The sequence below is a fragment of the Mesitornis unicolor genome, unplaced genomic scaffold, assembly GCF_000695765.1.
Source record: "Mesitornis unicolor isolate BGI_N332 unplaced genomic scaffold, ASM69576v1 scaffold52942, whole genome shotgun sequence".
Classification (NCBI taxonomy): Eukaryota; Metazoa; Chordata; class Aves; order Mesitornithiformes; family Mesitornithidae; genus Mesitornis; species Mesitornis unicolor.
The window spans coordinates 1-25,733 of record NW_010169533.1 but is presented as its reverse complement, the minus strand read 5'-3'; the positions used below and the strand labels follow the sequence as shown (position 1 = coordinate 25,733).

General features: G+C 43.3%; 1 protein-coding gene across 1 annotated transcript in view; it reads left to right on the top strand.

The window, feature by feature from the left end:
- The window catches only part of SRPK2 (SRSF protein kinase 2), a gene marked incomplete at its 5' end in the record, with an annotated part of 29,507 nt that extends 3,861 nt beyond the window's left edge, over positions 1–25,646 (top strand). Inside the window, 6 exons of the mRNA XM_010179361.1 lie at positions 977–1,465; positions 5,820–5,920; positions 6,021–6,128; positions 17,164–17,233; positions 18,463–18,555; positions 24,001–25,646. Of these exons, the coding sequence (XP_010177663.1) occupies positions 977–1,465; positions 5,820–5,920; positions 6,021–6,128; positions 17,164–17,233; positions 18,463–18,555; positions 24,001–24,185 (1,046 nt within the window). The remainder of the gene's footprint in view (positions 1–976; positions 1,466–5,819; positions 5,921–6,020; positions 6,129–17,163; positions 17,234–18,462; positions 18,556–24,000) is intronic.
- Positions 25,647–25,733: the final 87 nt, after the last annotated feature.

Sequence of the window (25,733 nt, the reverse complement as noted above, 5' to 3'; positions counted from 1 at the left end):
GCTTTTATTGACCCTGATTTTACTATTTTAGCAGGGAAGGTAATTGCAGCATTGCATCCGATACAATGAGCAAAGTCTCCAAACTTTCCAAGATCATCGAGTTTCATTCTGTCCTGCTGGTAAAATCGTAACTACAAAGTCTAACAAGGAAAAGTCCAACCTACTGTAGAAGAGAATAAAAACATCAGTACCAGTCTAGCTATCAAATCTCACAAAAGAGCACATAGAAAATTCAACGGAACAGTCGGTTCTCATAGCACATGAAGCAGCATAACCAGGTGTCTTGGTGAGAGAGAGGAAAAATAAGATTAATTTGTATTCTGTAACATTACTGTAGTTAAAGCCATCCTTGCTTTCCCCTGTTCTTTTTACAATGTTGTTGTAATGATCTATTCAGGTAATAATAAGCAGCTGCTTTGCTAAAATTTTTAAGATGTCATGTTAAAGTTCTTGTTTAGTCCCAGTGGTTTAGAGGGTAATTGTTGTGGTCCAGCTCTCTTCTGGCCTCTCTGCTTTTCTTCTCAACTCTCTCCAATTCTACTGAAAATGTAACTACTGAGACTGTCGTTTGATTTGGTTTGGTTTACTTTAGTTTTGTTCTGTTCTTACTGAGAATTTTCCTACTTCTGTGATGACTCCCTGTTTGACACAGACTGAGTTACAGATTTGTAAAGCCTGCTTTCAGAACCACATATATCTTCCCTCCATAACATTCTTTTCTGAATTGTTCCCGCCTGAACCACTTCCCATTGTTTATTTTTTCAACAGCCTTATTCGTTTTTTCTTTTGCCTTTAATTTAGATTTTTAAGGTCTTTGCACGCTTCAATGATACTCAGATACTTTAGTGATATTCTGACATACCTTGTGTGATGTGTCAGAAGTCAAGTAATCACTGAAGAGTTAAAAGTCATGAATGCCTAATTTCAAATGGCACATTGATGCGTGATCTAATGTGTTGCTTGGTGAAATTTTCAGGTGAAACAGAAGATCAGGATGAAAAAGAAGACACAGAGAAAGAAAACACTGAAAAAGATGATGACGTTGAGCAGGAACTTGTCAATGCTGACCCTACAGACCCTAAGTGGATAGAATCCCCCAAAACAAATGGCCATATTGTGAACGGCCCGTTCCTATTGGAACAACAGATTGAAGATGAAGATGAGGAAGAGGAAGAATGTCCAAATCCAGAGGAATATAATCTTGATGAGCCAAATGCAAAAAGTGATTACTCTTATAGCAGCTCCTATGAACAGTTTAATGGTGAATTGCCAAATGGACGTCATAAAATTCCCGAGTCACAGTTCACTGAATTTTCAGCTTCAGTGTTCTCTGGAGCTCTGGAATCTGTAGCCTGTGGTTCTGCTGTTTCCGAAGGATCAACTGTAACCGAAAGAGAAGAGAGCAGCCCATCTCATGACAGGAGCAGAACAGTTTCAGCTTCAAGCACTGGGGATTTGCCAAAAAGTAAGTATTCCCCTTAGGGGCATATAGCATGCTTGCAGTCTCTTGGAGCTGTAGGTGATGTCTTAGGTAGAATGAGCAGCGGAGTTAAACCTTCTGGATATGCTTTACCTGTGTTCAGTGACGTGTAGATTCTGCTTTTTATTTGTTTGAGGTATTTCGGTGAAAATTCAGTACCAAGCCCTATGGGTAGGCAGCAATGCTCTGGCTTGCTTCATGCTTGAGTCTGAAGAGTGCCCACTGAAAAGGTGATGCCTGTGTGCCAGCCTCTGCAGTCAGAGAAATCTGTGCAGAGTGCTCCCAAATGCTCTCCTTTGTGGGCATTCCCCAGACCTGGAGAGGGAGGTGGGATATGGGGTCAGATTATCCATGGCTAGGGTTAGTTTACAGCTGCAGCCTGCTACTGGGAACCCTTTTTTCAATGCTGGCAGATTTCAGCTTCTTAGTTTTATCTACACTGAACACTCAGCTGACAGTTGTAATAGTCTCATTAAAGGCAATAGATTAGCTAAGCGTACTTTAAGTAAATAGGATGCTTTTTTTTTTTGCGTTCAAACCTGGGAGTTCGACAGAACACAACACAGAGCATTCTTGTTAAATTCAAACAAATCTACCATCTTGCATTTTCCTAAGAGGAAAGCAGAACTGTGATTTTTTTCTGCTGTAGAACTTGTTTTGACGAATATTAGATAAGTTACTGTAGATGAAATATTTGCATTGACAGGTCGGTCTACACAGGAAAAAGAAAAGGAAGTTCATAATTGCAAGTAAGCATTGTTCCCATAGTTTAAGAGCAGAAGGTGATCAGAAGATCATGTAACCTGACTTCCTTTTGTAACAAGCCAGTAACGCACCATTTATTAAGCCCAGTAACCTTTATGTTGGGCTTAAAACGTGTTTTACAAAAAACCACCTACACTTGATATGGACAAATGAAATGATAACAAATGCAGTGTGGTTGAAGTGTGTTCCCCTGGTCAGTACTTGGAGCTGTTTCAGAAGAATTGTAGCAAGTTTAGATATTTCTGGCTGCGGGTTTTAGCTTTTATTTCTTGTTCCATCTTTTCTCAGTCATATTAAAAAATTCTGTAATACGCTACATTTTCATTCATTAACGGTTCATTTCTGTTTCAAACAGTTCTGTTCTTAACCTTTTCTTAAAAGTCAACAAGATGAATTCTTTGTCTCTGTCAGACATGTTGCCAACCCGTAGCTCACTATGGCTTTTTCAGTATTCAGTGTGATTTTGGACATTGAAGTTCTAGCCACTAAAATGGCTCAGATCCAAAACTTTTATAATCCTGTTTATTGAAGACATGGAAGGTGGAATCTTGGTGTCACTGGAAAGAGCTGGATTTTTGCCATTGAATTAAATAGCTCCAGAGTATTACGCATAGGTTTTATTTATAGTGCCAGTGGCTAAATGATAAATATATGGGTTTCAACTTTATTAAAGGAAATACTGAGAGACTAAATCTGTAAGCAGATAGAAGAAAATGAGGTAGCTTAGGAGAACACCACCAAGCCTGCATCAATATTGTCTTAGATGAAGTCACTACATTTAAATAGAGATGTATTGAAAAATACAGCCGAGCGTATTTCTTGGTTTAAGACTTTAAAAGAGCAATTCACAGAATTTATTACAAAGACTGACAGGTGAAGTAATCTGCAGATAGGTAAGAAATGTGAAATCAAACACAACTGGATAGAGCTGTATTTCTGGCAAATGTCAGGATCCAGGCTAGTAAGTCTTCCAGTCCATCTCCTTACACTGTTCCTTTAGCCATGTGCAGGAGGTTCCCAGATGCCTCGCAGCCCCTTTCTCTGTGCTGCTGGCAGTGCACCAGCAGAAAGCTGCTACTGCTGTTTGCCCAGGGTGGCAGGTAAAATTCTCGTGCCTCCAGAGTGTGAAGCTGGTTTTGTCATCGCGGGAGCAGCTTCTCCCCGTCGCTGGAGAAACAAACCTCCTTGATGCTACCTCATCAGCAGCAGTGTACAAGCCTTTTGTGCAAAGAAGGAAGAAGGACAGTAAATTCTGCCATAGCTCTCTTCTTCTGCAGAAAGAGGAAAAGCTGAGTGTTATTCGTATTAATGGCATCAATAATAATATTGGATTAGACAGTAATGAAACAGATTAAGGTATTTAGAAACAAGAAAGATACAAGAGTTATATAGGCTATTCAATATTTTAAAAGTTGCTACTTTTTCCGCTTAGTGCCTTTTTCCTGTCTAGAAGTAAACTGTATTTGTTCCTCTCTTTCTAGGCATTGCTATACAGGATTAAGTAACATGATCTTAGCTTATTTTTTCAGGATTCTTGCCCCATTCAGTGCACAGACCAATCTGCACTCAGTGGAGGAGCAGCTATTAAGTTTGTATCTCTTTCAAGTTTTCACTGCGTGACTAAATGCCCTTAAGATCGATCTATTAATTTCCCCACGACTCTCCTCCTCATTCCGGTGTGTGAATGTTTGCTGAGCGTACTGTCAGGCTGAGACTGAGGAGAGGAGGTGACATTTCTCAGTTTAACGAAACTGAGACACACACACAACTGAAAATTGGAAATGCTCACTAATACTGTGCTCAGGTTGAGCTCCTTTGGATGCTTTTTGAGAGTACTTGCTAAAAAGTATGCTCTGACTTTGCTTTCAGTTGTGAATGATCTGCTTTCATCAGATTCAGAATTCAAGGTCTCATATTCATATCTCTGAAACTGTGGGACAAAAACTTCATGAGTTCATGAGAAGAACACAGAAGAGTAGGCATCTGCCTGTTACCTTGTCCTTCTGTTAGCAGGTTGAAGAAAGCTGTTTTCTCATGTCAGATTCACGTGTCTTACTGATGAGGCTTTTTCCCCCCCTTCATTCTGCTTTATTTACTCCAGTCCTTCACCTTCAGTAAGACATGTGGGAAGTATTTATCTAGCACTGTCCTTTTTTGCCAGGGCTACTGAATTGAGAAAGTTTCTGTTATTTCTTGAATAATGCATGTGATTGTGTTTTTTAAAAAAATCAGCCTGTACTACGCAGCATGCTCCTAAGGGTAGACTTTAATAATAAACTTACTAGTTCCTGTCTTTCAAGTGCTGGATTGCAGCCTTATTCTCTCAGTATATTTTACTGTTATGCCCAGTATTGGTGCTTCTTTTTAAACTTCAATCTCTGACTCAGTTCCAGCTTTTTTGGAGGACTGCTTTGTTGAGCTCACTGCCCCTTCTCCCATGTAGTCCTGTCTTTTCTTTCCTTCTCTCCCCGGGTGGATCCTGCCACTTTCTGTTCTGGTAGGCCAGTGTTTCAGTGCCCGATGGCCCATTCAGGCTTGCTGTCCCAGCAGTTGAAGATCCTCATCAGAATTCTGTCACTCCAAACTCACCATTAAACATCCTGTATTTTCTCTCCTTGTCCTACGTGTGCTGTATTTTCCTCTTCCAGTTCTTGTGCCAGTTTAACAGATCATGGTGTCCCCCTTGGAGTCCCAGTTGCCTTTTGGATCTAGTACCTCTTTCTTATCTTACCACCAGCTTCCAATTTAGTCTTCATAGCTTTGGAACAAGGAAAATGAGATGAACCTGCTGCTGCAATGTGATTTGTGGTATCTGGTTGTATCTTTCGTGTTCAAGTCAATCTGCTTTTTTTTCCAGTGCAATTTAGGATTTAGGAGGTGGTGTGGCATAACAAAGAAAAGCAGCTGTCCTCTGCTGTTGTATGTTAGGGTTGTCACTGTCCCGGGAGCCTCTAAAGATTGTAGGATTAATCAGGTTGAAGTTCTGCCTTTTTAGTCTGGATCATACTCAGTGCAAATAGGACCTTCCGAGAACTTTGATTCAACACTGAATTATCTGTGTCATGGGTGACACTCCCCTAGGCTCTTGAACCAGCCAGGTTTTGGTGACTCTTTTTCCCCTTGGGACAAAATTAAAAAAAAAAAATAAAATCCAGCCAAACTTGATTTGCCTTAGCCAAGAATGGAGGTGCAGAATGTATTTTATTTTCTCAACCAAACTGTTCCCAGAACATAGCTTTCGTGTGGAGTTCTTGAAGTTTGAATTTTAACATTTTCTGTTTGATTCTTGGAAACATATGCACTGTTTTTGCTTAGAAGCTCCTCTGGATATTCTAATAATAGGCATTTGGCAGTTAAAGGATGCAGAAAATTTGCACTTGAAATGTGTGAGGATATTTAGAAATCAACATAAGAAATCCTATTTATATTGCTTTAATTTCTCATAACATTCAGCAAATTATTTTGATGTCTTCAATGTATTGCAAAACTGGATAAAGTGTCAAGGCAAAACTGCTTTAGAGATAATGAATAGTATGTTCAGAATACTAACTATTCTGCATTTTACTTGTGCCAGCAAAAACTCGTGCTGCTGATTTACTCGTAAATCCACTGGACCCAAGAAATGCAGATAAAATTAGGGTTAAAATTGCTGACCTGGGGAATGCCTGCTGGGTGGTAAGTATACCTACATGATTTTAGCTGTTTACCCGTCACTGTTTAGAACAGGCCTTTTTACTGTTCATGTTTTCCATTAATGTGCTTCTTTCTGTTTTAGCATAAACACTTCACAGAAGACATCCAGACAAGACAATATAGATCCATAGAGGTTTTGATAGGAGCAGGTTACAGTACACCTGCTGATATCTGGAGTACAGCATGTATGGTAAGAATAATGTAGCGTGTCTTTTACAAGAGCAAACCTCCTAAAAACACTTGTTTGTGTAGTGAGGAAACCTGGTGGGGATGGTTCTGACATTTTGACCCAACTACATTATTATAAATTAGGTCATATCAGATAGCTCCTGATGATTTTCCTCCCTTTATTTCAGTTTCTCAAGCATTCTTAATCAAAAGGAAGTATTTTGGGAGAGTATTTCTAATTTTCATTTGATGCATTTTAAACTTGCAGTCAAAAATATGCATGTTTGGAGGGAAATAATGTCTATTTTAGATGTCAAAGTCTAACTGAAATAGTTCAGCTGCATGTTTCCTGCCCATCTTAGAAGCTATGAAACTGTTTGCTGTGTTTCCATTCCTTTTTCTTGCATAAAGTAGCAAAACAGTGAAATACTTCAAATTCTTGCCAAATGCAGTGAAAACATTAATGGGATTAGGCCTGCAAATCACGACTTTAGATTCTAAACACTGAAGAGAAGGAATTTAGTCTGTTAGTAAAATATGTGGTAACATTCTGTAGAATTAGTTTTAACATGGTAAACCTGAAATGCTAGATCTTAAAAAATCTTTAAATAATAGAAAAAGTAACTTTCTGAAACTCTTACTCTGTTTGTAATGTCTCTTTGAGGACAAATAAGCTACATGCACCTTCTTATTAAACATAGTTCTGGAAATGCATTTGGAAATACCTTTTGTCTATTTTAAAAGTGAAAACTTACTCAAATTTTTATATTTTACAAATACATGTCTGAAAAGAGTAAGTGTGTGAGGAGGAGGAGAAAACTCAAATACTAGACACAGTTTGCGAGCGTGGGCGATGAGAAAAATTGCAGAGCTCTGAGGGAGAGGAGGAGGACTGAAAGGAACATAAAATCCTACAGATATTATAAGCTCAGCAAGCAGTGTGTTGGAAGTAACTAACCCATAAGTAAAATTGCAAGTATGTTTTCTCTGGAGTTTAATACTGGCTTTTGCTTTAGTACACAGAAAAGAACATCCATTCCCAAATACACTCTTCCATCTGGGGGCAAAATGTAGAATTTTTCTATTACATTGGAAACATAGCACAGAAAATATTCCACAGTTTTGGTCCTTAATTCTTTGAATGATTCTTCTCTTAACTAACTGCAAAATTACTATAGAGACCTGTCATTGCTTTTACCTGATATTTTGTAAACCTCAGTTGAACTTGATACCTTCTTATGGTATTGAATACCCTGTGTTTGTCTTCCTCTAAGGTTGTACCTACCTCCTGCTAATTTTATATACAGTCTTGTGGCAGAAGCCACATAAAAAAGACTTAAGTCTATCTAGGATTGTGTTTATAGAAAGTGAGGTTCTTAATAGCAATATCATGCCTAGGGATTATAATATTCTTACAATACTAGGGGTCATCCAGCCCCTTACACTTTATTTTTTTCCATGTTACATAAGCATTACAGCTTTCTTCATGCTGGTGCTTTCTCAAACTCAAAAATAATTTTAAAAAGCCTAACGAATCTCTGCCACTAAGGTTATCTTAATTCACATTCACAATTATTTATGAAGTTTCAGTATTTTAATGAGAAAATTACACTTCTGCTTTTTTGTTATGTAAGCTTTAAAGACAGTAAAGCATTTGAGGCAGAAACACTGGAATTCTGTCTTCTGCCAGACTTTGGTTTTTTGCCCTTAAAAATGCCGTAGAAATTTTAGTCTTACAGCACTGACTTACGATTGTTGAATTCAGTTGTCACAGAATCACAGAATGTTAGGAGTTGGAAGGGACCTCGAAAGATCATCCAGTCCAACCCCCCTGCCAGAGCAGGATCACCCAGACCAGGTCACACAGGAACGTGTCCAGACGGGTTTTGAATGTCTCCAGAGAAGGAGACTCCACAACCTCTCTGGGCAGCCTGGTCCAGTGCTTCATCACCCTCACAGTAAAAAAGTTTTTCCTCATGTTCAGATTGAACCTCCTGTTCTCCAGCTTGCTCCCATTGCCCCTTGTCCTGTCATTGGCTGTCACTGAGAAGAGCCTGGCTCCTTCCTCCTGACACTCGCCCTTTACAAATTTATAAACATTAATGAGGTCACCCCTCAGTCTCCTCTTCTCCAAGCTAAAGAGCCCCAGCTCCCTCAGCCGCTCCTCATAAGGGAGATGCTCCACTCCCTCGATCATCTTTGTGGCTCTGCGCTGGACTCTTTCAAGCAGTTCCCTGTCCTTCTTGAACTGAGGGCCCCAGAACTGAACACAATATTCCAGATGTGGTCTCACCAGGGCAGAGTAGAGGGGAAGGAGAACCTCTCTCGACCTACAACCACACCCCACATCACTGTATAGTCATGTAAAGAAAAAATGAGTTCAGTCTTTTAAGCTCACCCCAAAAATTCATGGTTTCAAAACCCCTCAAGATCTACTTTCATTCCTGTGTGGTTGAGAAAATGTGTTGGAGCACTGAGTGCAGGTTCTGTATCAGATGGAAAACAGCTCTGCGGTGGGACTGGCTTGAAGACCTGTACAGCTCTTTCTGCAGAGGACTTGTACCAGAGATTAATGGCAGGGGAAACATCCATAACGTGGAACTGCAGTGTGTCTGGGCTCTCTTTGGAAATTGCGCTTTGATTCTCTCCAAGCATTGAAGCAGCCAAGAACTAAGAAGTACCAAAGTGTTTCAATGCCATTGCAGTCCCACTTGCTTTCTCGAGTTTGGATTCCTTGTTGTACCTAGATGTGGTTCAGAAAATGCCCCTCTAGGTTACCTTGCTCTTGTTTCATATTTAATTCACTTCATTCCGTAATGTTTACTGGTTTGTGTGCTTTCGAAAGGATTGTCTGCTGGAGCAGGAGCTGTTTATTTTCAGCCAAACTACAGCTCAGATACTCTGTTAGCCATTTTGTCCAAGATTCTTGAGGGAGAGCACGGAGACATCTTTGTCATGTTGTTTTGTTTATACAAGAAGTTCGGAATAAGGGCATTTTTGGAAGCATGACTATGTGAAATGAGTGGCCCAGCAGTATTACTATGACTTTTTTTTTGGTCAGGTTCCATCCCTCCAAACTTTGTCCAGTGTGACGGCACATGAAATGGTGTCCTACCAGCTGACTCTGCATTGATTGCATATGGTATTTCTTATTCCCTGCTTTTTTAACATAAATGGGGAAAAAAAAAGGTGGTCAGTTAAGGGGTAGCTATATGCTAGTAAGTGACCTCAGTTTGACGTTGTGTTCAGGTTAGGTTGGTAATTGCTGTGATCATACGCACCCATGAGAAATGCTGCGTTTGTGAATGGGTAAGAAAGGTGCCGTGGGGCTTTGCAGTGGGAGCCGTGTTACATACTTGCAGATCCTGTCCTTCGTTCTGGGCATGATTTTGACTTTGGATGGAGCTTTCTTGTCTCAGTTTATCTACTGAATGCAGATATTGCAGAAGTGTGCACCTAATATGTGTGATGTGAATTAATGTGAATGTGAAGTATAATAAGTAAAGCAAAGATGAGATGTCTCACTTTTAAAACCCCTGCTCACAACAGAATTGCTGAGCTAGTTCTCTGAACCTGCACAGAAAGAGGGTTCAAAACTTTTTTACCTCATTTGGATGAAATGTGTGCAAATACATCTTGTAGATCTGGGTGTACCCATGACCTCCAGATGGGAGATTTCTGAGCAGTATTTGCACAGGGACTGATCCAGGTGTGCTCTTCACTCCTCCAGCTGTGTAGCTCTCACTGACAGAAGATCTGCTGCTTCAGAGTCCTGGTCTAGTTCTCCATCTCAGTGGGTGTTTCAGTTGCACAACGTGGCTGCCAAACTCTCCTGAAAGGGCTTGCTTCCAGGTAGTCCAGGATGCTCTGCTTAGGAAGTAGTAAACAGCACACGCGGAAGCTGCTCAGCTTGCAAAATAGAAAAGGTTTTCCATCATATATCCACTACTGTGCTAGCTATTCTAGATAATATCTCCATTTTTAAAAAATGACAATAAAAACAGGCCTTTCTTTGAATTAGTTTAGGGTCCATAGAATTTCCATGTCAGAGGTTGACCTCCAGATTGGTACATAAAGCACCTCAGTCTTTTCATGTGTCCTGGCTAGTAGATTTCATGAAGGACTACTTGGAATGCATAAGACCAGGATTCACGTGAAGCCTTAACTTGGTCTTGTGCTTTATGTAGATCTCCATGTGAGCCTAAGGTTTTTCACTGCCTTTTGCTTGCTAATGAAATAATCTTGCTCACTGGGAACAGCACTGACTGTGAGAGTAGCAGAGCTACTTGTATTGTATTGTCAATACTAGGTTCTTGTATTGACTTGTATTTATGTCATGAGTTGTTCAGCCAGAGGTTGTGGTGTATCGCAGCAGCAGCAGCAGCAGCAGACTGTCTTTTTTCATTGTACCATTCGCTCATGAGTTTTACTTAGTCTTTAGCAATGAGGGTGAAGATGATGATAATGCTTTTAAACAAAAGCCTCTGATAGTGACACCTGAGTGTGCAAAGCACCTGTGTTCATGTGTGCACAGCAACTTTCAGAATACCCCCTTATGAAGCTGGCTTTTAGGACTTGGAATGTTATGTCACCTGCGCTCTGCTAATTACGTGTTGGCTTTGTCTAGACATCAACTCCATGGTTTAGATGCAGCTTCCAGGAAAAAAATAGTCTTGTTCTATTTCTACTGTCTTTAGTATGGGAGAAGCCAGAGATTCTGATCAGGATTACTTATGCTGGCAGTGCACATAAACATAGCCTAGTAAGGGCTCTATCCAAATACCATCTGATGTAACAGAAACGGTGCTAAAGAGGGAGAAATAACTCGGTGCTAATAGCCTTACAGTTCTGATTCTTTTGGTGTTATGTCAGTGAATAAATGAACAGCATTGTAAGCCAGCAGCCTGAGAGCTGAATCTTCTAATTTGAGATGATTCAGCATGGCCCAGTTCTTGTGCCCCAAACTGCTTTGAATCAGCTTTAAAGGATGAGAGAGAGTATCCTCAGGCCAGTACCAGTCCTCTGCTCAGGTGATAGAGTCTCAGAGTCCTTAAGAAAAATAAATTTTAAAAAAAGGCAAGGGAAAATAGAGGATGATGCATATTTTTGGAGTCTTATAATCAGCACAGGCGTGATGTGCTGTAAGGCTAATGAAAGAAGTTAGATGCCCAGTGGGCTTTTCCAGACTATGACAGAGTTGTTTGCTTGTTCTGTGCTCAGCAAAGAGTGCAACAAAGTGTAACTTAATTTTTTTTCTTTAATTTTGGTGACCTAGGTGAGTGACTGCGGGATGTTTACAGGTTTTGCTAAGGAAATCACACAGTGCCCTTTCTTCTTCATTTAACAATGTGGCCTGTTTAAGTGGGATAGTTCAGCTTCTCTCATGGAAAGTTAGACACTGGAAATCTCTCTCCACATTTATTAAACTCTAGAAAATTCTGTGTTCCCTTGCTGTACTAAACCCTGTTTTAATTGTGCCAACAGGGAGGTGCATCTCTCATTTTCACCCAAAAAAATGAATAGATTTGGAGCCATCAGTGCCTTTGCCTTTGAAGCCACCCATGGTCAGTTTATTTTTATCAGGTCAAATTTACATGATTGCAGTATTGAGAGAGTCACTTTCTGTGGAGCAGAAACCGAACAGACACTGCATGATTTAGCACTTCCTAAATCCCCAAAACCATGGAACAGTACTGTACCACTGCTGCCAAGAAATCCTGGCAAGATAAGGGAGATAGTCCTGGCAGAGGGCGTCCCTTTGTATTGCTCCTGGAAACGGCTGCAAGCACCGCGATTCCACTGCTTTTCCTTGTTTGTGCGCTTTGGACTGGAGACAGGAAAAGCAGCTGAAGTGATGAGTCTCATACCTGACTGCTGGAGTTCATTGTGTACCCTCGTGTTTGAGCTGCAGGGAGGAGATGGCTGTGTCACAAGGCAGGTCACTAACAAGGCCGTGTTTTTAACACTTAACTGAGGTGGCTTTTGTGGTGAGTTATGATTCCTGAAACATCTTGTTTTTCTAATAAGCACTGGCGAATAGATCATAGCTGTAGATTGGCAGGAAGTCAGAGAAGGAGAAAATTGTGATTACCTACCCAAAGAGAATACAAATGATGAAAGAAATTACTACAGGGGTGAGAGGAAAAGCAGACAAACAGCTTTCAAACTGAGGAAGATGCTATTACAAGGCAAGCAAGCTTACAGGGGTGTTTTTAATTATGAGCATTTTTATTCATGTGAGAGAACTTGGAGGGACAGAATGAAGAATTAGCAAGAATATAGTAACTTATGATGTTAAAATTAAACCTATGTGTGAGTGCTTGTAGTTCAGCCCCCAGCTTATTTCTTTGCATAATGTCCTCTAATGTGGGGTGGAGAGGTAACTGTCCTCACTTACTCTTCCTGTGTTGTGAGCTGGGAATAAATTACCATGTCTCCATGGGATCATGAGTATCATCATGCTTGTACGTGCGAGTGGCACATACTGAAGGTGTGATGACAAGCCTCAGTCTGCAAAGAAGCATTATTTTGAGGCAAAATGAAAAACCAAAAGTCTGGGTGAGAGAAAACTTCAAGTCGCTATGCACATATTTTTCAGTAGGCAGATACAGTACAAAATGCTGTTATTAATCACTGTACACCCTTTTTGAGTGTGGTGGGTGGACAACCTGAGACATTCAAAAGAAAATTATTTTCCAAAGAAACTGACTTTGCAAAGCAACCACTCAGCATGTGCATGATTCTGAGACTGGAGTGCAGCAAATAATAGAATCCTGTTTGCTTTTCAAGCATCTCGTGCATGTCTGTGTTTTGTATATCTGGCCTTTCTTACCAAGCACTAACCATGCAAAATGCCTTTTATATTCTTTCTGTTGCCTGGCTTTTCAGAGGGAGATGTCCATAGAAGAACAAACTGAGCTGGTGTGCGTATATCAAAAAGCTTTTTGCTCTTTTCTCCATGCTCCCACTTACCTGTGGAACAGTGTTCCTAAAACTAAGCCTATTTTATAAGCAGTTACAGTCTTCTCATTCACAGCTCTTCATTTCAGCTGGGACAGAGAAACTGGCCAAGAGCCTGATCTCATCTGTCAAAGTAATAATTCTGGCCTATAGCTTGTTGTCCTTTTTCAGCTGGGGCTTCATAAGAGGAATCTGGGGAAGCTGGTGCAGTCCAAATGAATTGTTCTTCCAGTCCTCTCCCAGACAGCTTTCCCTAGGCATGCATCCATTTCCAATCACCAGATTGAGTACACAGCTGTCACACAGAAAATGGAGCTATTTCCAATTGTGTGATTAGACATGAATCCATAATATACGATAGTGATGCCAACACTGGAGTATTGTGGTGGGTTCATATACGATTGTGTGGCAAGAAAGGAATCATAGCCTCTCCAGAGCCTACAAAAGCAGCAGTGTGGTCATTTCTGTGAAAGGTTCTCCATCTGCAGATGAGAAAAGCAGTCTGGGCTGGTTTTCTGTGATAACCTTAGGAAAGCGATCAGTAGCGGTTGCCAGCACAGTCAGTAAGGATGGATGATTGCCTTGGGCTTTTGTGCCATATGTTGAGTGTGTTGTATCTCATTTCTTATCTCCATATAAAAATTGAAATGCTGATTTCTGTTGAGGTAAATGTCAACATTAAGTAAAAAAGATCACAGTAATTCAAAGTTGGAGTTTCTGTCAAGAAACTGGTTTTTATAAATGAATACTTTCAAAGTGAGAGTAGGTAAATAAGATTAATCTGTATTTGTAGCATCATATAAATAATAGTAAAATTTAGGTTGAAAGGAATCTACCTCCTGCTTGAACCAGGGTTAACACCAAGGTTAGATGAGGTCACTCAGAGCCTCATCCAGTTGAGGTGCACGTATCTGCCAGATTTCCACAGCCTTTCTGAGTAGCCTGTCCCAGCGCTCAGCCAGTCTCGCTGAAGAATTTTTTTCCTTGTTTCTGGTTGGAATTTCCCATCTCGCTGCCTGTGTTTGTTCTCTGATGTCCTTTCATTGAGAAGTCTGTCTCTTGGTCTTCTCTGTTAACCAGCTTTTCAGGTAGTGGAGAGGAGCAATTAAATTCCTCCGTTTACAGAGGAACAAACGCAGACTCCCCAGCCTCTCCTCCTGCATCCGCTGCTCGGCACCTGTGACCAGGTCCTCCCTGGTCTTAATTTGCTGTCTGTCAGGGTCTCCACCTCCTGATTTTATCACAGGGTATCAGAGTGACTTGCGAATTGAGACTGGGTGGTTTTATGTACCTGCAGTTACGCGGCGTCCGTAAGTACTGAGAAGCGCTCAGAAAGGCCATAGCAGCAGTGCATCACCACAGCTGTAGTTTCCAGTTGCTGAGTACCAGCAGCAGAGCTCTGCTTCTGTTGCCAGCCTTGGTAATGGGACTGCATGTGCTTTTGGGTGCACCACACCTTTGGACATCAGTGTGAAGACCAGAACTCTGACTGATACAATCCAGAGGTGGTGGTGTCCTTCTTATGGCTCTTTGCTTGCTTATTAATGCATTTTTAATGCCGATTCTTTCACGTTATGGTAAAAAAGCTAAGTCAAGGATTTATTCTTTTTCAAATGAGACCAAATTAATTTCATTTATGCTATGCAGCCGGTCCATTCTACAAATACCTAGGAACCTATCGCCAGGTTGCTACAGCTGAACCTGTGAGACATTGAGCTGCATGACTGCTAAGCAGTGTTATTACAGATACTTACCGCGGCACCCAAAAGGCAAGGCTGTCTCTGGGCTGCCCCTGTGTGCATCTGAGTCAGATGTTTCTTCACTCTCGGTGCGGTCTTTTAAGGAGAGTCAGGAAATCAAATGTGTGAGACGCTGTGGCTCCAGCCCGTGCTGGGCATGGAGTCAAAGCCATACAAAAAGGGAAGAGGAGCAGCAGCATCATTTTTGAAAAGCTTTAGTTCTCTTCAGTGTAAGGGTGGTATGAATATCGCAAATCTAGGAGAGCTTGCAGCTCCTACTGCTTACAAACAGGTCTAGAATTCAGTGTATTCTTTCCTCTATGAGCAGTTTTTCCAGTTTAATCTTTTTAGTCGCACGCAGACATTGAGGTATTAAGACTTCATTTTTTCGGACAGAAGCTGTATTCTTTTGGAGTCTCCCTTTGGGGCTAAATTCAGCTGCATTTCTGTTGTTTACCAGAAATCTGTGTTAAATAGTGATGAGTTCTCAGTGTCCTCAGAAATCAGCCCCATCAACATGTGTCCTCCTAGGAAAGCTGGTCCAGCTCTTCCAATGAATATATGAATATATATATGTATATGTATATGAGGTACAGAGGGGACATTTGGAGGTTTTCAGTCTCATCTCAAGAAAATAACAATATTCTCCATGTTGTGCGTAGACGTCTCTAGTAGTGATCTCTTTTGGCTGCTCTAAAAATATTTCAGTATAAGTATGTGGTAGTTTATTAAGTCCTTCAGATTTTTTTAAGCTGTAAAATGAAAGCTCAATCTTGAGAGCAGAAAAAGAGAAAAAGTGAATGACTGTTTATTAGCAACAGTGACTTTAGAAATTAAAGGTCCATTTGTAGGATCAACAGAAATGTCAACAAGGGGCATTCTTGCTTTCTTGGCTGCTGTGTGTGATTGCAATGAATTATTTTGGCCATCGCCCACTTGGATGGCACTGCAGTTCGCAGCTTGAAAAAGCCAAGTGCCCATAAACAGGCTAAATTTACAGGTGATTTAACAACTCCCGATTAAGAATTGGCACAGAAGAGTGTATATTTTCAGGAGACAAATACTTTGTAGTAAATGTTCTGATGGAGCTGTGCCAGGGAGTTCTGCCTGATTTTTGGAATGATTTTCTGGATCGGATGTTTTCCCTGGTCTTGGAGATGGAAAATTGTTTGATGTTTAAACCACCTGGAAAGAATTAGATTCCCGTGGCTGCTTGGGTAACCGGTGATCCGGAGCGGAAAGAGAATAATTGAACAAATTGGGCTAGATGAATCCATGCTTGTATGCAAGTATGGGCCCTCATAGTCATTTCAGCACTTTGTGGCTTTTAGCGTGCGTTACGCTCATGAAGAGAAACTGAGTTTTGTCCTGACCACCGTAGGGTTTGCATCCCACCGAGGCACTGCGATGGCCTGGGGGATCGGTCACCGTGGTGTCTGCTCTGGGTTCCCTCAGCAGTGTCAGTCTCAGTATTTTGCCCCATGGTTGCAGTATTTACTTTGACTTCTGATTCAACAAAAATACCTTTTTAAAAACTATTCGAGATTCTGTTCTTAGAGTCATCAAGGGACCTTACCCTCTTTGCTAATTTCAAGTGATTAATTATAGTTTTAAATGGATTTCCTTTCTGATTGAGTTTTCATTTCAGTCCCCAGCATGCAATCCCTGACAGATCATTAGCCTTCAGATACGAGTGCAGCTCTTTATTATATATTTAGAAATGCCTCTCTCTCAGCTTCATTAACTTACGCATATTTAGCGTGATCAACAGACAACACATGAGTATGTGAAAACATGTTTAGTGCAGGCTTACTCTGGGGTGCGCCCTTCACACCCCCACGCAGCTGATCGCTGCCTCCTGCCACCCGGGTCTGGTGCTGAACTTCTCATGACCGAAATACTCCCTGGTCAGCTGAAATACTCCCTGGTCTGATGAAATAACCCTGGTCAGCTGAAATACTCCCTGGTCTGATGAAATAACCCTGGTCAGCCAGTAGAGCCCCGGGGTTGCTGAGGAAGAACCCCACTCATCCATCTCCTTCGTTCCTCCTGGCTGAGGAGGCGGGAGCAGTGGGGGTCCAGGCGTGCTGCCCATTGCCAGAGCTCTCATAGTGAGGGGGTGCTGGGGCCAAATGCGGGGCTCTCTCAGTGCCTGGGTTGGCGCTGCTGTTGCACTGCAGGGGTGGTGGGCCCCAGGTAAGTGTGGCCTCTCTTCAGCCTCGAATCCAGTTGTAGGCCTTTGATTAGCGGTGAATGTTAATTCCCTCTTGGTTCTGAGGTGGTTGTGGTGTTTTGCTGACATCTTAAGATTCAAAACAATATTTCTGTAAAACCCATAATATGTCTGTTATGTTACAGGCTTTTGAGCTAGCAACTGGAGATTATTTGTTTGAACCACACTCTGGTGAAGACTATTCCAGGGATGAAGGTATGAATCTTTTAAGATATTGTGAGTTTCTCTGTGTTTTCACACTCTTGTTCTTAAATTTCCAGTGAGCTTACAGTGGGGTTAAGTTTTGTATTTGAGTGAACTGTTCATACACATTGTTTTCAGAATATAAATACGATTTTTTTCTTTTTAGTTTTAAGTTCCATCACTAGCAATGGGTGGGCAAAAACTCCCTTCTGCAGATACTCATCTACTTAACAACTGCCTGAAGGATTTAAACTGCCCTTCTTGTAAGATTGCATATGTGTGGAAACCTGATTGAGAATAACAACATCTTAGTTTAGAAAAGAAACGACAGAGTTGAACTTTATAGTATTTCCTCTTTTTAAGAGTGACACTGGAATAATGTTTACATTGTGTAATTTTATTTGAATTAGGCTATTACTAATTTTTTTTAAAATCAGAATTAACTCCTGCTTCCATCTGTATACCTGTCCATTTTCATGCTTGTTTGCTTGTAAATGCTCTTTGCAGTGGTAATGTGGGCATCATTCATTGTTCCTAAATGCTACTAATGATGCCAGAGCTCTGCTGATCCTGGAAACCTCTGCATGGATTTGCTGCAAACATTGTTGATTTGAAACTATTTCTGAGTTTTTACTAATTCCAGTTTCTTTCCTCTTCTTTTTTATCCCATCCTTTCCCTGCCCCTTCCACTCCCGTATCCTTTTTTTCTCTCCCTCATAGACCACATAGCACACATCATAGAGCTGCTAGGCAATATCCCAAGGCACTTTGCTCTATCTGGAAAATATTCTCGGGAATTCTTCAATCGCAGAGGTAGTACCTCTTCTTCTTGAAAGGTGCCGTGATGCAGACAGAAGTGGAATTGCTGTTGCTGGCTGTAGCATCCTCCCGCTGAGGAGCATTTCCTGAAATCACACAACGGAAATTTCTTTTTTGAGAACCAAAACACACAGGAATCTGTGTCCTTTTTTTTTCACATAAACTTCCTGAAAAATAACTATTGGTGCATTTTAAATTGCATAGCAAAACTTGTTTGTTGCAACTGATACTCAAAACGTTGTTTTAAGAAGAAGTTTTGCTGAAAGCATCTTTCCAAATTAGCCACTGAGCAGCGTGCAGGTGTTTTTTTCACCGGGATCAATCTATTTCTGTCTGTACCGGGCCAGTGTTAGTGTGTGCATGCAATGTACTGATTAAACTGTTGTATGTTTCTGTTTTGCTGGCAATGTTCTCCAATGCAGACCACATAGCATTGATCATTGAACTGCTGGGAAAAATCCCTCGAAAATACGCTATGTTGGGGAAATATTCCAAGGAGTTTTTCACCAAAAAAGGTAACGGTATTTATGCAACACTAATTTAAAGCATAATACAATCCAAAAGGAGAATATGTTCATTTATGGGTACTGAAGAAATATATCCGTTTGAATGGAGAGCTCTTACTAAAGAAGAATTTTGGTGTAAGCTTGGCTTTCTGAGAAAAGCCACAATTTGCAGTATTCATTTTAATATTTCATTTAAAATTAATTTTGGGATGTACTCAGCGAAGTGTGGATGTTAACATACATCTGTGTGAATCTGTTGTCCAGCGTTGGTGTAAATGTAAGGAATCCAGTGGAGCATAGCTTGTAACATGTTGGAAAATCGTCCGTCAGCCACTTCTGATTGTGTGCAGTGGTCCAGCAGATGCTGCTGATGAGGAATAGCGGAGGTGGGAGGGAAGTACCTGGGCAGTAGGCACACAGCTGCGTGTCAGGCTCACGCTCCCATAACCTTCCTGAAGAGAGAGCACGCAGAAAAGATCGCTGTGGGACAGAGCGATGGGAAGGCCGCTCAGCTGTGCACTGTGCTTATTTCAAACACTCCGAATTACTGTGGTGCCTGGGCACTGCAGCCGTAGGCGATGACTGAGCTGTGTATGGCTTTGTACAGAAGTGCAGCCCCTCTGAAATTGAAACGTTTGTCAGTTATTCCAAGAAAGGAATTAATCTGGGCAAACGCACTGGGCTTTGTGGTTCTTTTATCATTTTGTACTTTGTCTTTGCTCAGGCTGCTCTTTGGGACAGGTTTTTGACCTGTGAGGGAACGTGGTGATGCTTCAAGTGTCTTCTGTCCCCTCAGTGTACGATACAGCACTGTGTTGTGTGGAGGGACAGGGTACATCAGGAACCCTTCATGGTGTGGTGGGGGAACATCTGGAGTGGTGGACCACAGCTGGCGAGGGTGCTTTCCTGCCGAACAGCGCTGTGGCTTCGCCTGCGCCCGAGCATGCAGCTCAGCAGCAGGGCCAGCACAGATCCGGCTGCGTTGGGCACAGGGGCTGGGGCAGGGGTGCTGCGAGAGATTGGGTTCATGAGGCAGGAGATGATCCAGTGATTCCTCCTCCCTTGCATGAGAGCCGCCTGTTCTGTGTGTGGGTGTTTTATTTCTGGTGCAGTAGAGACCTCTGCACGCCATCACTACCTTACGGGGGATGTAATGGTGTTACACACAGCGCGGAGAAGGGCAACAGCAATGATCGAGGAGAGCAACTGCCGTATGGCGGAGTCTGAAACGCCTGGGGCTTTTTAGTGTGGAGGAGAGAAGGTTGCCTAAGGAATAGTAAAGGTTTGCAAAATGAGAGGGCAGTGGATAAGCTGAAAACAGAGGTGGTGTTCACCAGCACCCACCATGTGAGAGCTTGGAAGAGGAAGAGGCTTTCCAACAAACAAGTGTGTTCCTGCAGCAGGCAGTGAGCTTCGGGAGCCGCTGCCATAGGGGATGGAGAGAGGCCGCATCAGCAGGCTCAGACACAGCCGTGTGTTAGCGGAGATGGACAGGCCCAGGGCCAGCAGGTCTGTGAATGCGTAACGCAGTAACCAGCTGGCACCCCCAACAGGAATTGCAGCTGCCGAAGTGATGGGCAGGGCTCTCTCTCCCTCCTTCTCCCTTCCTGTAGCCGTGGTCAGGGGCAGGTACCGATTTGGGAAGAAAAGAAAATGCTCCCATGAACATTTTCCACTGCAAAGCTGTTGTCCCTGGGTCCTGAACGTCAGTGCCACTCCTCAGAGGTGACATCTGCCATGGGATCAGAGGCCAGTGCAGGCCTGAGGCTCTTCCGAAAATGTCATGCTGTGGTATAAAGGTGGGCTTAGAAATCTTAACCATGGGCTTCTGTTTGAAACTACCCACCTTGGGTGAAAGTCAGGAAATCACGATTTGGGTGTTACTGCTGTCTGTGAGCAAGTTCGACCTTGGGGAGAAGCTGTGAATGTTTGGGTTGTTCCAGCACACAAAAGGAGAGGTGTTACCAGCTCAGGAGTTCACAGGACCAAGTCCCTTCTTCTCAGTAGCTGCCTGAAGCAGTTTGTGACATTCAAGCAGGAGGGTGCATTTATTTTAAGTTACTTCTGAGTCACTGTAACCCAGATGTTCACATAGTTTTTGTAGGGTCTCATCTTGATTGAGCCCAGCAGTAACTCCAGTGAGTCCCTTTCTCCAGTGCCTCCATGGAAGCAGTTTTTTCTTTAAAAAATATTAACACATTTTGGCACTAAACTAAAAACTCTTTTGGTTTTGTTTGACGGTCCCTTCTATTTTCTTCTGGTATTTGCTATCCGAGTTTCCTCGGGAGCTGAACCTGAGCGCGATGCTGGCTCGGGACTGGCTTTGCCCGTTGGAAGCTGTGACAAGGAGAAGCACTGCTGCGTAGTGACCGTCCTGGAAGGGGAGGAGAGGGCTCTGCTCCGCCTTCCCAACTTCCATCCACTGGACCATGGGCTCTTTCCAGCTGCTCTTGCATCAGTTCTTGGGAGCGTGTCCTCAAAATGTGTAGTAGCAGGTTCTGTCCCACTGCTGCTTCCCCAGTCCATCACATCACCCATTTCTTACTGCTCTGTAACCCATCCTCCTCTTGCCTGGAGACACCTCTTAAACTTGTCTTTGACAGATTTCATAGACCAGCTCTGGGTTTTTGTATTGCAGTCAGCAGAGAAAGCTGTAAATAGCATCTTCCCCCTCAGAGCGCCTTCAGGAATGCCGTCAGTGATTTCCTTCTGACTTAATGTTCCGTTTTTCAGAAGGCCCGTTGCTGCCTCTGCTTTGCACAGGGGTTTCACAGTTCTGACAACTCTGTTGTCCTCTCTGGATGTTTCCTGTGTGCCTCACTATCAAAAGTCTAAATAAGGAGCTTCTGTTAGGAAGTTTTCACTTACGTTTTTAGCGTTTCTTTGAAAATTCATTTCAGTTCTCTGAATGCCTACGGTGTCAGACTGGTGGGCCTGTGCTTTTCATTCCTCTCTGAAATGTAGGTACTGCCTTGCTGTCCTGCGGCTGCACAGTACAAACCCCATGAACTAGCTGAAAATACGTGCTGCCAGACACCTCCGTTTCCTGTGCTGCTCTCCAGCGCTTTACGGATGAAAATGAGACGGACCTACCATACTCAAGCAAATTCTTGGAGTTTTTTGTCCACCTCAGTTGTGTTAACTGCCTTTCACATCTTGATTCCATGGTCAGCATCATGATCCTTACTGAAAACCGAAGCACTACTTTAACTCTTGGCACCCACACACATAATGTTTACTGTATCCCATCTTCTTAAACACTTCTGCAATCTTCATGGGATTTCTTGTGGATAACTTCAACCTGTAGTGCTAAAATGGTTTGTGTATCAGCAGAAAACCAGTGCAGGATGTCGTGCTGGTCTTAGCTCGGCCATTTCAAGATCAGGCTCCACTTTACAAAATAAGGAGCATTCAAACAGCATGAACCTGCCTTCACAGTGACACCAGGAGCCTCTTCTTGCAGTCTTACTGATACAGCCTGAGGGAGGAAAGATGCCTAAAATTATGTGATTTGAATACAGGGGGAAGACAGTGCTGCATGGAGACAGACACTGCCCCAAAGTTAGGCTGGTTTGGTAAATGACGACGGCAGCCTTTGCAATGGATGTCGTGAGCTGGGGAAGCTGTGGACACGGCCTGATGGTTCCTTTTAGCCGTTTTTTGCTTGTAGTCAATGACAAGTCAGTATTTTCTATCACTTTTTGGCAATGTTTGAATTTGTGTTCTTATTAGATAGTTCACTGCCTGTTCTTGGTAGTAGTCACCAATGCACACTTTTGGAAACCTTTGGAAGGGTAAGATTTTCAGCACTTAATTTTCAAGGTTGTTCAGAAATCCTAAAGGGCTGAGGGTGAGCCTGGCCGTGAAAACTCTTGTGTGAGCACCGCTGTCCCTTCTGTAGGTCGGTGCCATGGGATAGCACGGGGCCAGCCACAGCCTTTGCTGGAGCTGTGGCTGCGGGTGGGACACGCGCTGTAAATGTACAGACGTGACTGGCAGGGTGCAGCCCCTGCTTTCGCTCCTCTCCCTCAGCGCCCCTCCTGCCCCGCGAGATGGAAGGAGGACTGGGGGCCAGCTGTGGGCAGCACATCTGGACTTTCTGTTACCGCAGGTCCCTTCTCATTCTCTTGCAAGCGATCATTTGCACACTTGCTCTTTTGGGGTCGTCCTGACAGCACCTGCAGAGCTGCTTTGTCAGGTGTTGCACCCTGCCCAGAACCTTCCTCTGCGGCCTGAGGCAGCAGGAGCCTTTGTCCTGCTGGGCATGGGGCGGTTTTAGGCTGTGTTATTCAGGTGCTCAGACTGTCGGGGCAGTCCAAAGACGCGAGTTTCTTCACCTGCTCTGGGGCTTGTGGGGCCACAGGGGCGTACAGAAATCAGACCTGTGAGCTGATGTCTGACGGCATTTTGCGGGCGGTAGGTTACAGCCCGGGCCAGCAGGCAAACCAAGCTGTGGTAAAAACAGCACATCCTGTGTGCCCCTCGGCAGTGGGGCAGTGCGCTCGTGAAGCTGTGGGAGCGTCACGGCCAGCTCCCAGTGCTGGGTGAGAACCTCAGCAGTTGAGGGGACACCGCAGAATCACCACAGGGGTCTCTGGAGAGCTTTTTGCAGTGTCTGGCTCGGCTCTGTGCCTGGGAGGATGGGAGATGGCAGTGGAGGGGCAAGGAGCGGACAGAAGAGCCCGTCTTGTCCTTCGCACCAGTGAGCTGTGGATAGACCTGGGTGATGTGGGTCTGAATGGCGGAAGGGTCTGCGCCTTCTTTGTTTTGGCCCGAAGCACGTCACTGGACTGGCCGTGTGCCCCCTCTGATGAAACCCAAATCCTGCAGCTGCTGCCAGCGCTCGTGTTGGGGGGGGTTGGAGGAGATGGAGGCCGCAGCAGGTGCTGCCTTCTCGGGAGGGACTCACTGAGCCTCTTAGGAGCATCTGCCTGGGAGATGGAGGAGAATCTCCGAGTGCCCAACCCCTGGGCTGGGCTTGGCGTGGAGCGAATCGCTGCTCTGCTGCGTTGTTGGCAGATGCCGTGTGGTGAGGCAGGGACCCGTGTTGCTGCGATCTGTGTCTTGGGAGTGGAGTGGTTTTTATAGGATTTGTGTGTGTTGGCTGACCAAGAAGGAGAGGCCTGCAGCGTTCACTGCCCGTGGGTGTGAGTGAGTGCTTTGTGTGCAGGAGGCAGAACAAAGACAGCAGGAAATACCAGAAATGATGTGTGTGGTGGAGTCGAGGTGTAACGTACAGGTTGCCATAGGAACGATCTCTTGGTTCTGGCATCGGACGTACTCGTCTCCTTTGAGGACCTCCAGCAATGTGCAATGTGCTGCCCTTCCTAAATAACCGTTCTCAGCCTGGTCACGGTGCTGTGAATGCAGAGCGGGAGAAAATCGCAAGGGGGATGAGTCGCTGTGGGGGATAAGGAGGTATTTTCCTAATGCCAGGAATATTTCTGTTTGCAGGAGAGCTCCGACACATCACCAAGCTGAAACCTTGGAGCCTCTTCGATGTCCTCGTGGAGAAGTACGGCTGGCCTCACGAAGACGCGGCACAGTTCACAGATTTCCTGATCCCCATGCTAGAAATGGTCCCAGAGAAGCGTGCGTCAGCTGGAGAATGCCTTAGGCATCCGTGGCTGAATTCTTAGCAGAGCCTCCCAGCTGTTACAAAAAGCCAGCAACCGCTTTCCAATGCATCGGACCTAAATGGTGACTGTCACAAATTCTTTAGCAGGATCACACGTGAGCTGGCTTCAATCCTCAGACCTTTGTTTTGCTTGAGGTACTGTTTGACATTTTGCTTTTCGTGCACTGTGTTCTTGGGGAAGGGGTAGTCTTTTTGTCTTCAGCTGGTAGTTTACTCACCCACTTTCTTCAGAAAACACTTAACGTGTCTTTAAGCATTGTTTCTTGTGTTGTGTGGCATTCAGATGTCAGATTTTTGGACAAAGGAAACTTCCCCCCATGTGTTTTGGCAAGTTTTGTAACTATTTATGAAAAAAAAAAATATTTTAGCTGATGCATATTATATAATTTACGAGGGTAAGAAATTTCTCAAGTCAGACCTGAGTTACAGCGAGGAACTGTACAATTTTATCTTCTGGCAAAGGGACGTCATTCTTGTATTATAGTGTATGTAAATGCACCCTGTAAATGTTTATTTCCATTTAAATATGGGACTGGGGACTCAATTTCAGAGTAAAGCAATTAAGTTTTAGAGAGCTTTATAGCAAACCAGTTGCATGTAGTGGACTTTAAACTGCTTTAAGGACTCATGTAAACTTTCTATTCTGTAGCAGTTCCCGTTCATTGGATTTTAATCAAAGTGGCTCTGGTTTACAGGATTTCATTCCCCAAACGGCACTTTAAAGGAAGGGTAGACTTCTTTCTAATAAAGTATGCATTCTCATTTAGCACTCCCTTTTAGAACTTTTGCCTATTTTAAGTGCTTTTAAGAAAAGAAAAATAGCAATTTCCCTTACAATGTGATAGTGAAGACATGGTACCATATGGTGTTGCCTTTTTATAAGCACTGTAAGTTGTACTATACCTTTAGGAAAAACAAAATTAAAAGTCGAGCATGAGAACCACTCTCTGTGTAGAACTGCTGATCTTTTACAATAAAAGTGTGTGCTTGGGATCAGTTGAGGAAGGACAGAGCTGCAACTATTTACAGTGCAGTGGGTAAAGTAATCCCGAAAGCGAGATCATGCTCATGCCATTCATAGCTTCATACGTTTCTGAACCAATTGCACTAGCTTTGTTTTTTCCCGTGACGAGACTTACGACTGCCCGTTGTAAGCTGCACGCTACAGTTACGTGTTTCCTAGGAACAAAAACCAGCCGCACAGGCTGAAGCTTATAGGCAATACAGATTTAGAATGTACAGTGCGGAGGTGTGTTTGGGCCTCTCTTTGCAGTCAGTGGGACGAATGTAAGCTCACTTCTGATCTTCGTGTAACTACGGTGCCACTTCTCGACTTTGTCCATATGGAACGATTCACATGCCTTTGCAATAACGAGATTGTGAGAGGATAGCCCCATGCTGTAACAATAACCCGTTGTTTGAGGTGCTTGCAGTTGTCTAATTAAAGTGTTTTGTTTTTTCAGACCGTGTGCTGGTCATTGGACTCTCTGCTAGCCATGGCTCCACCTCTGATTGCTAGAGGTCCGTGTCACGGTGGTGGTGGGGGGGG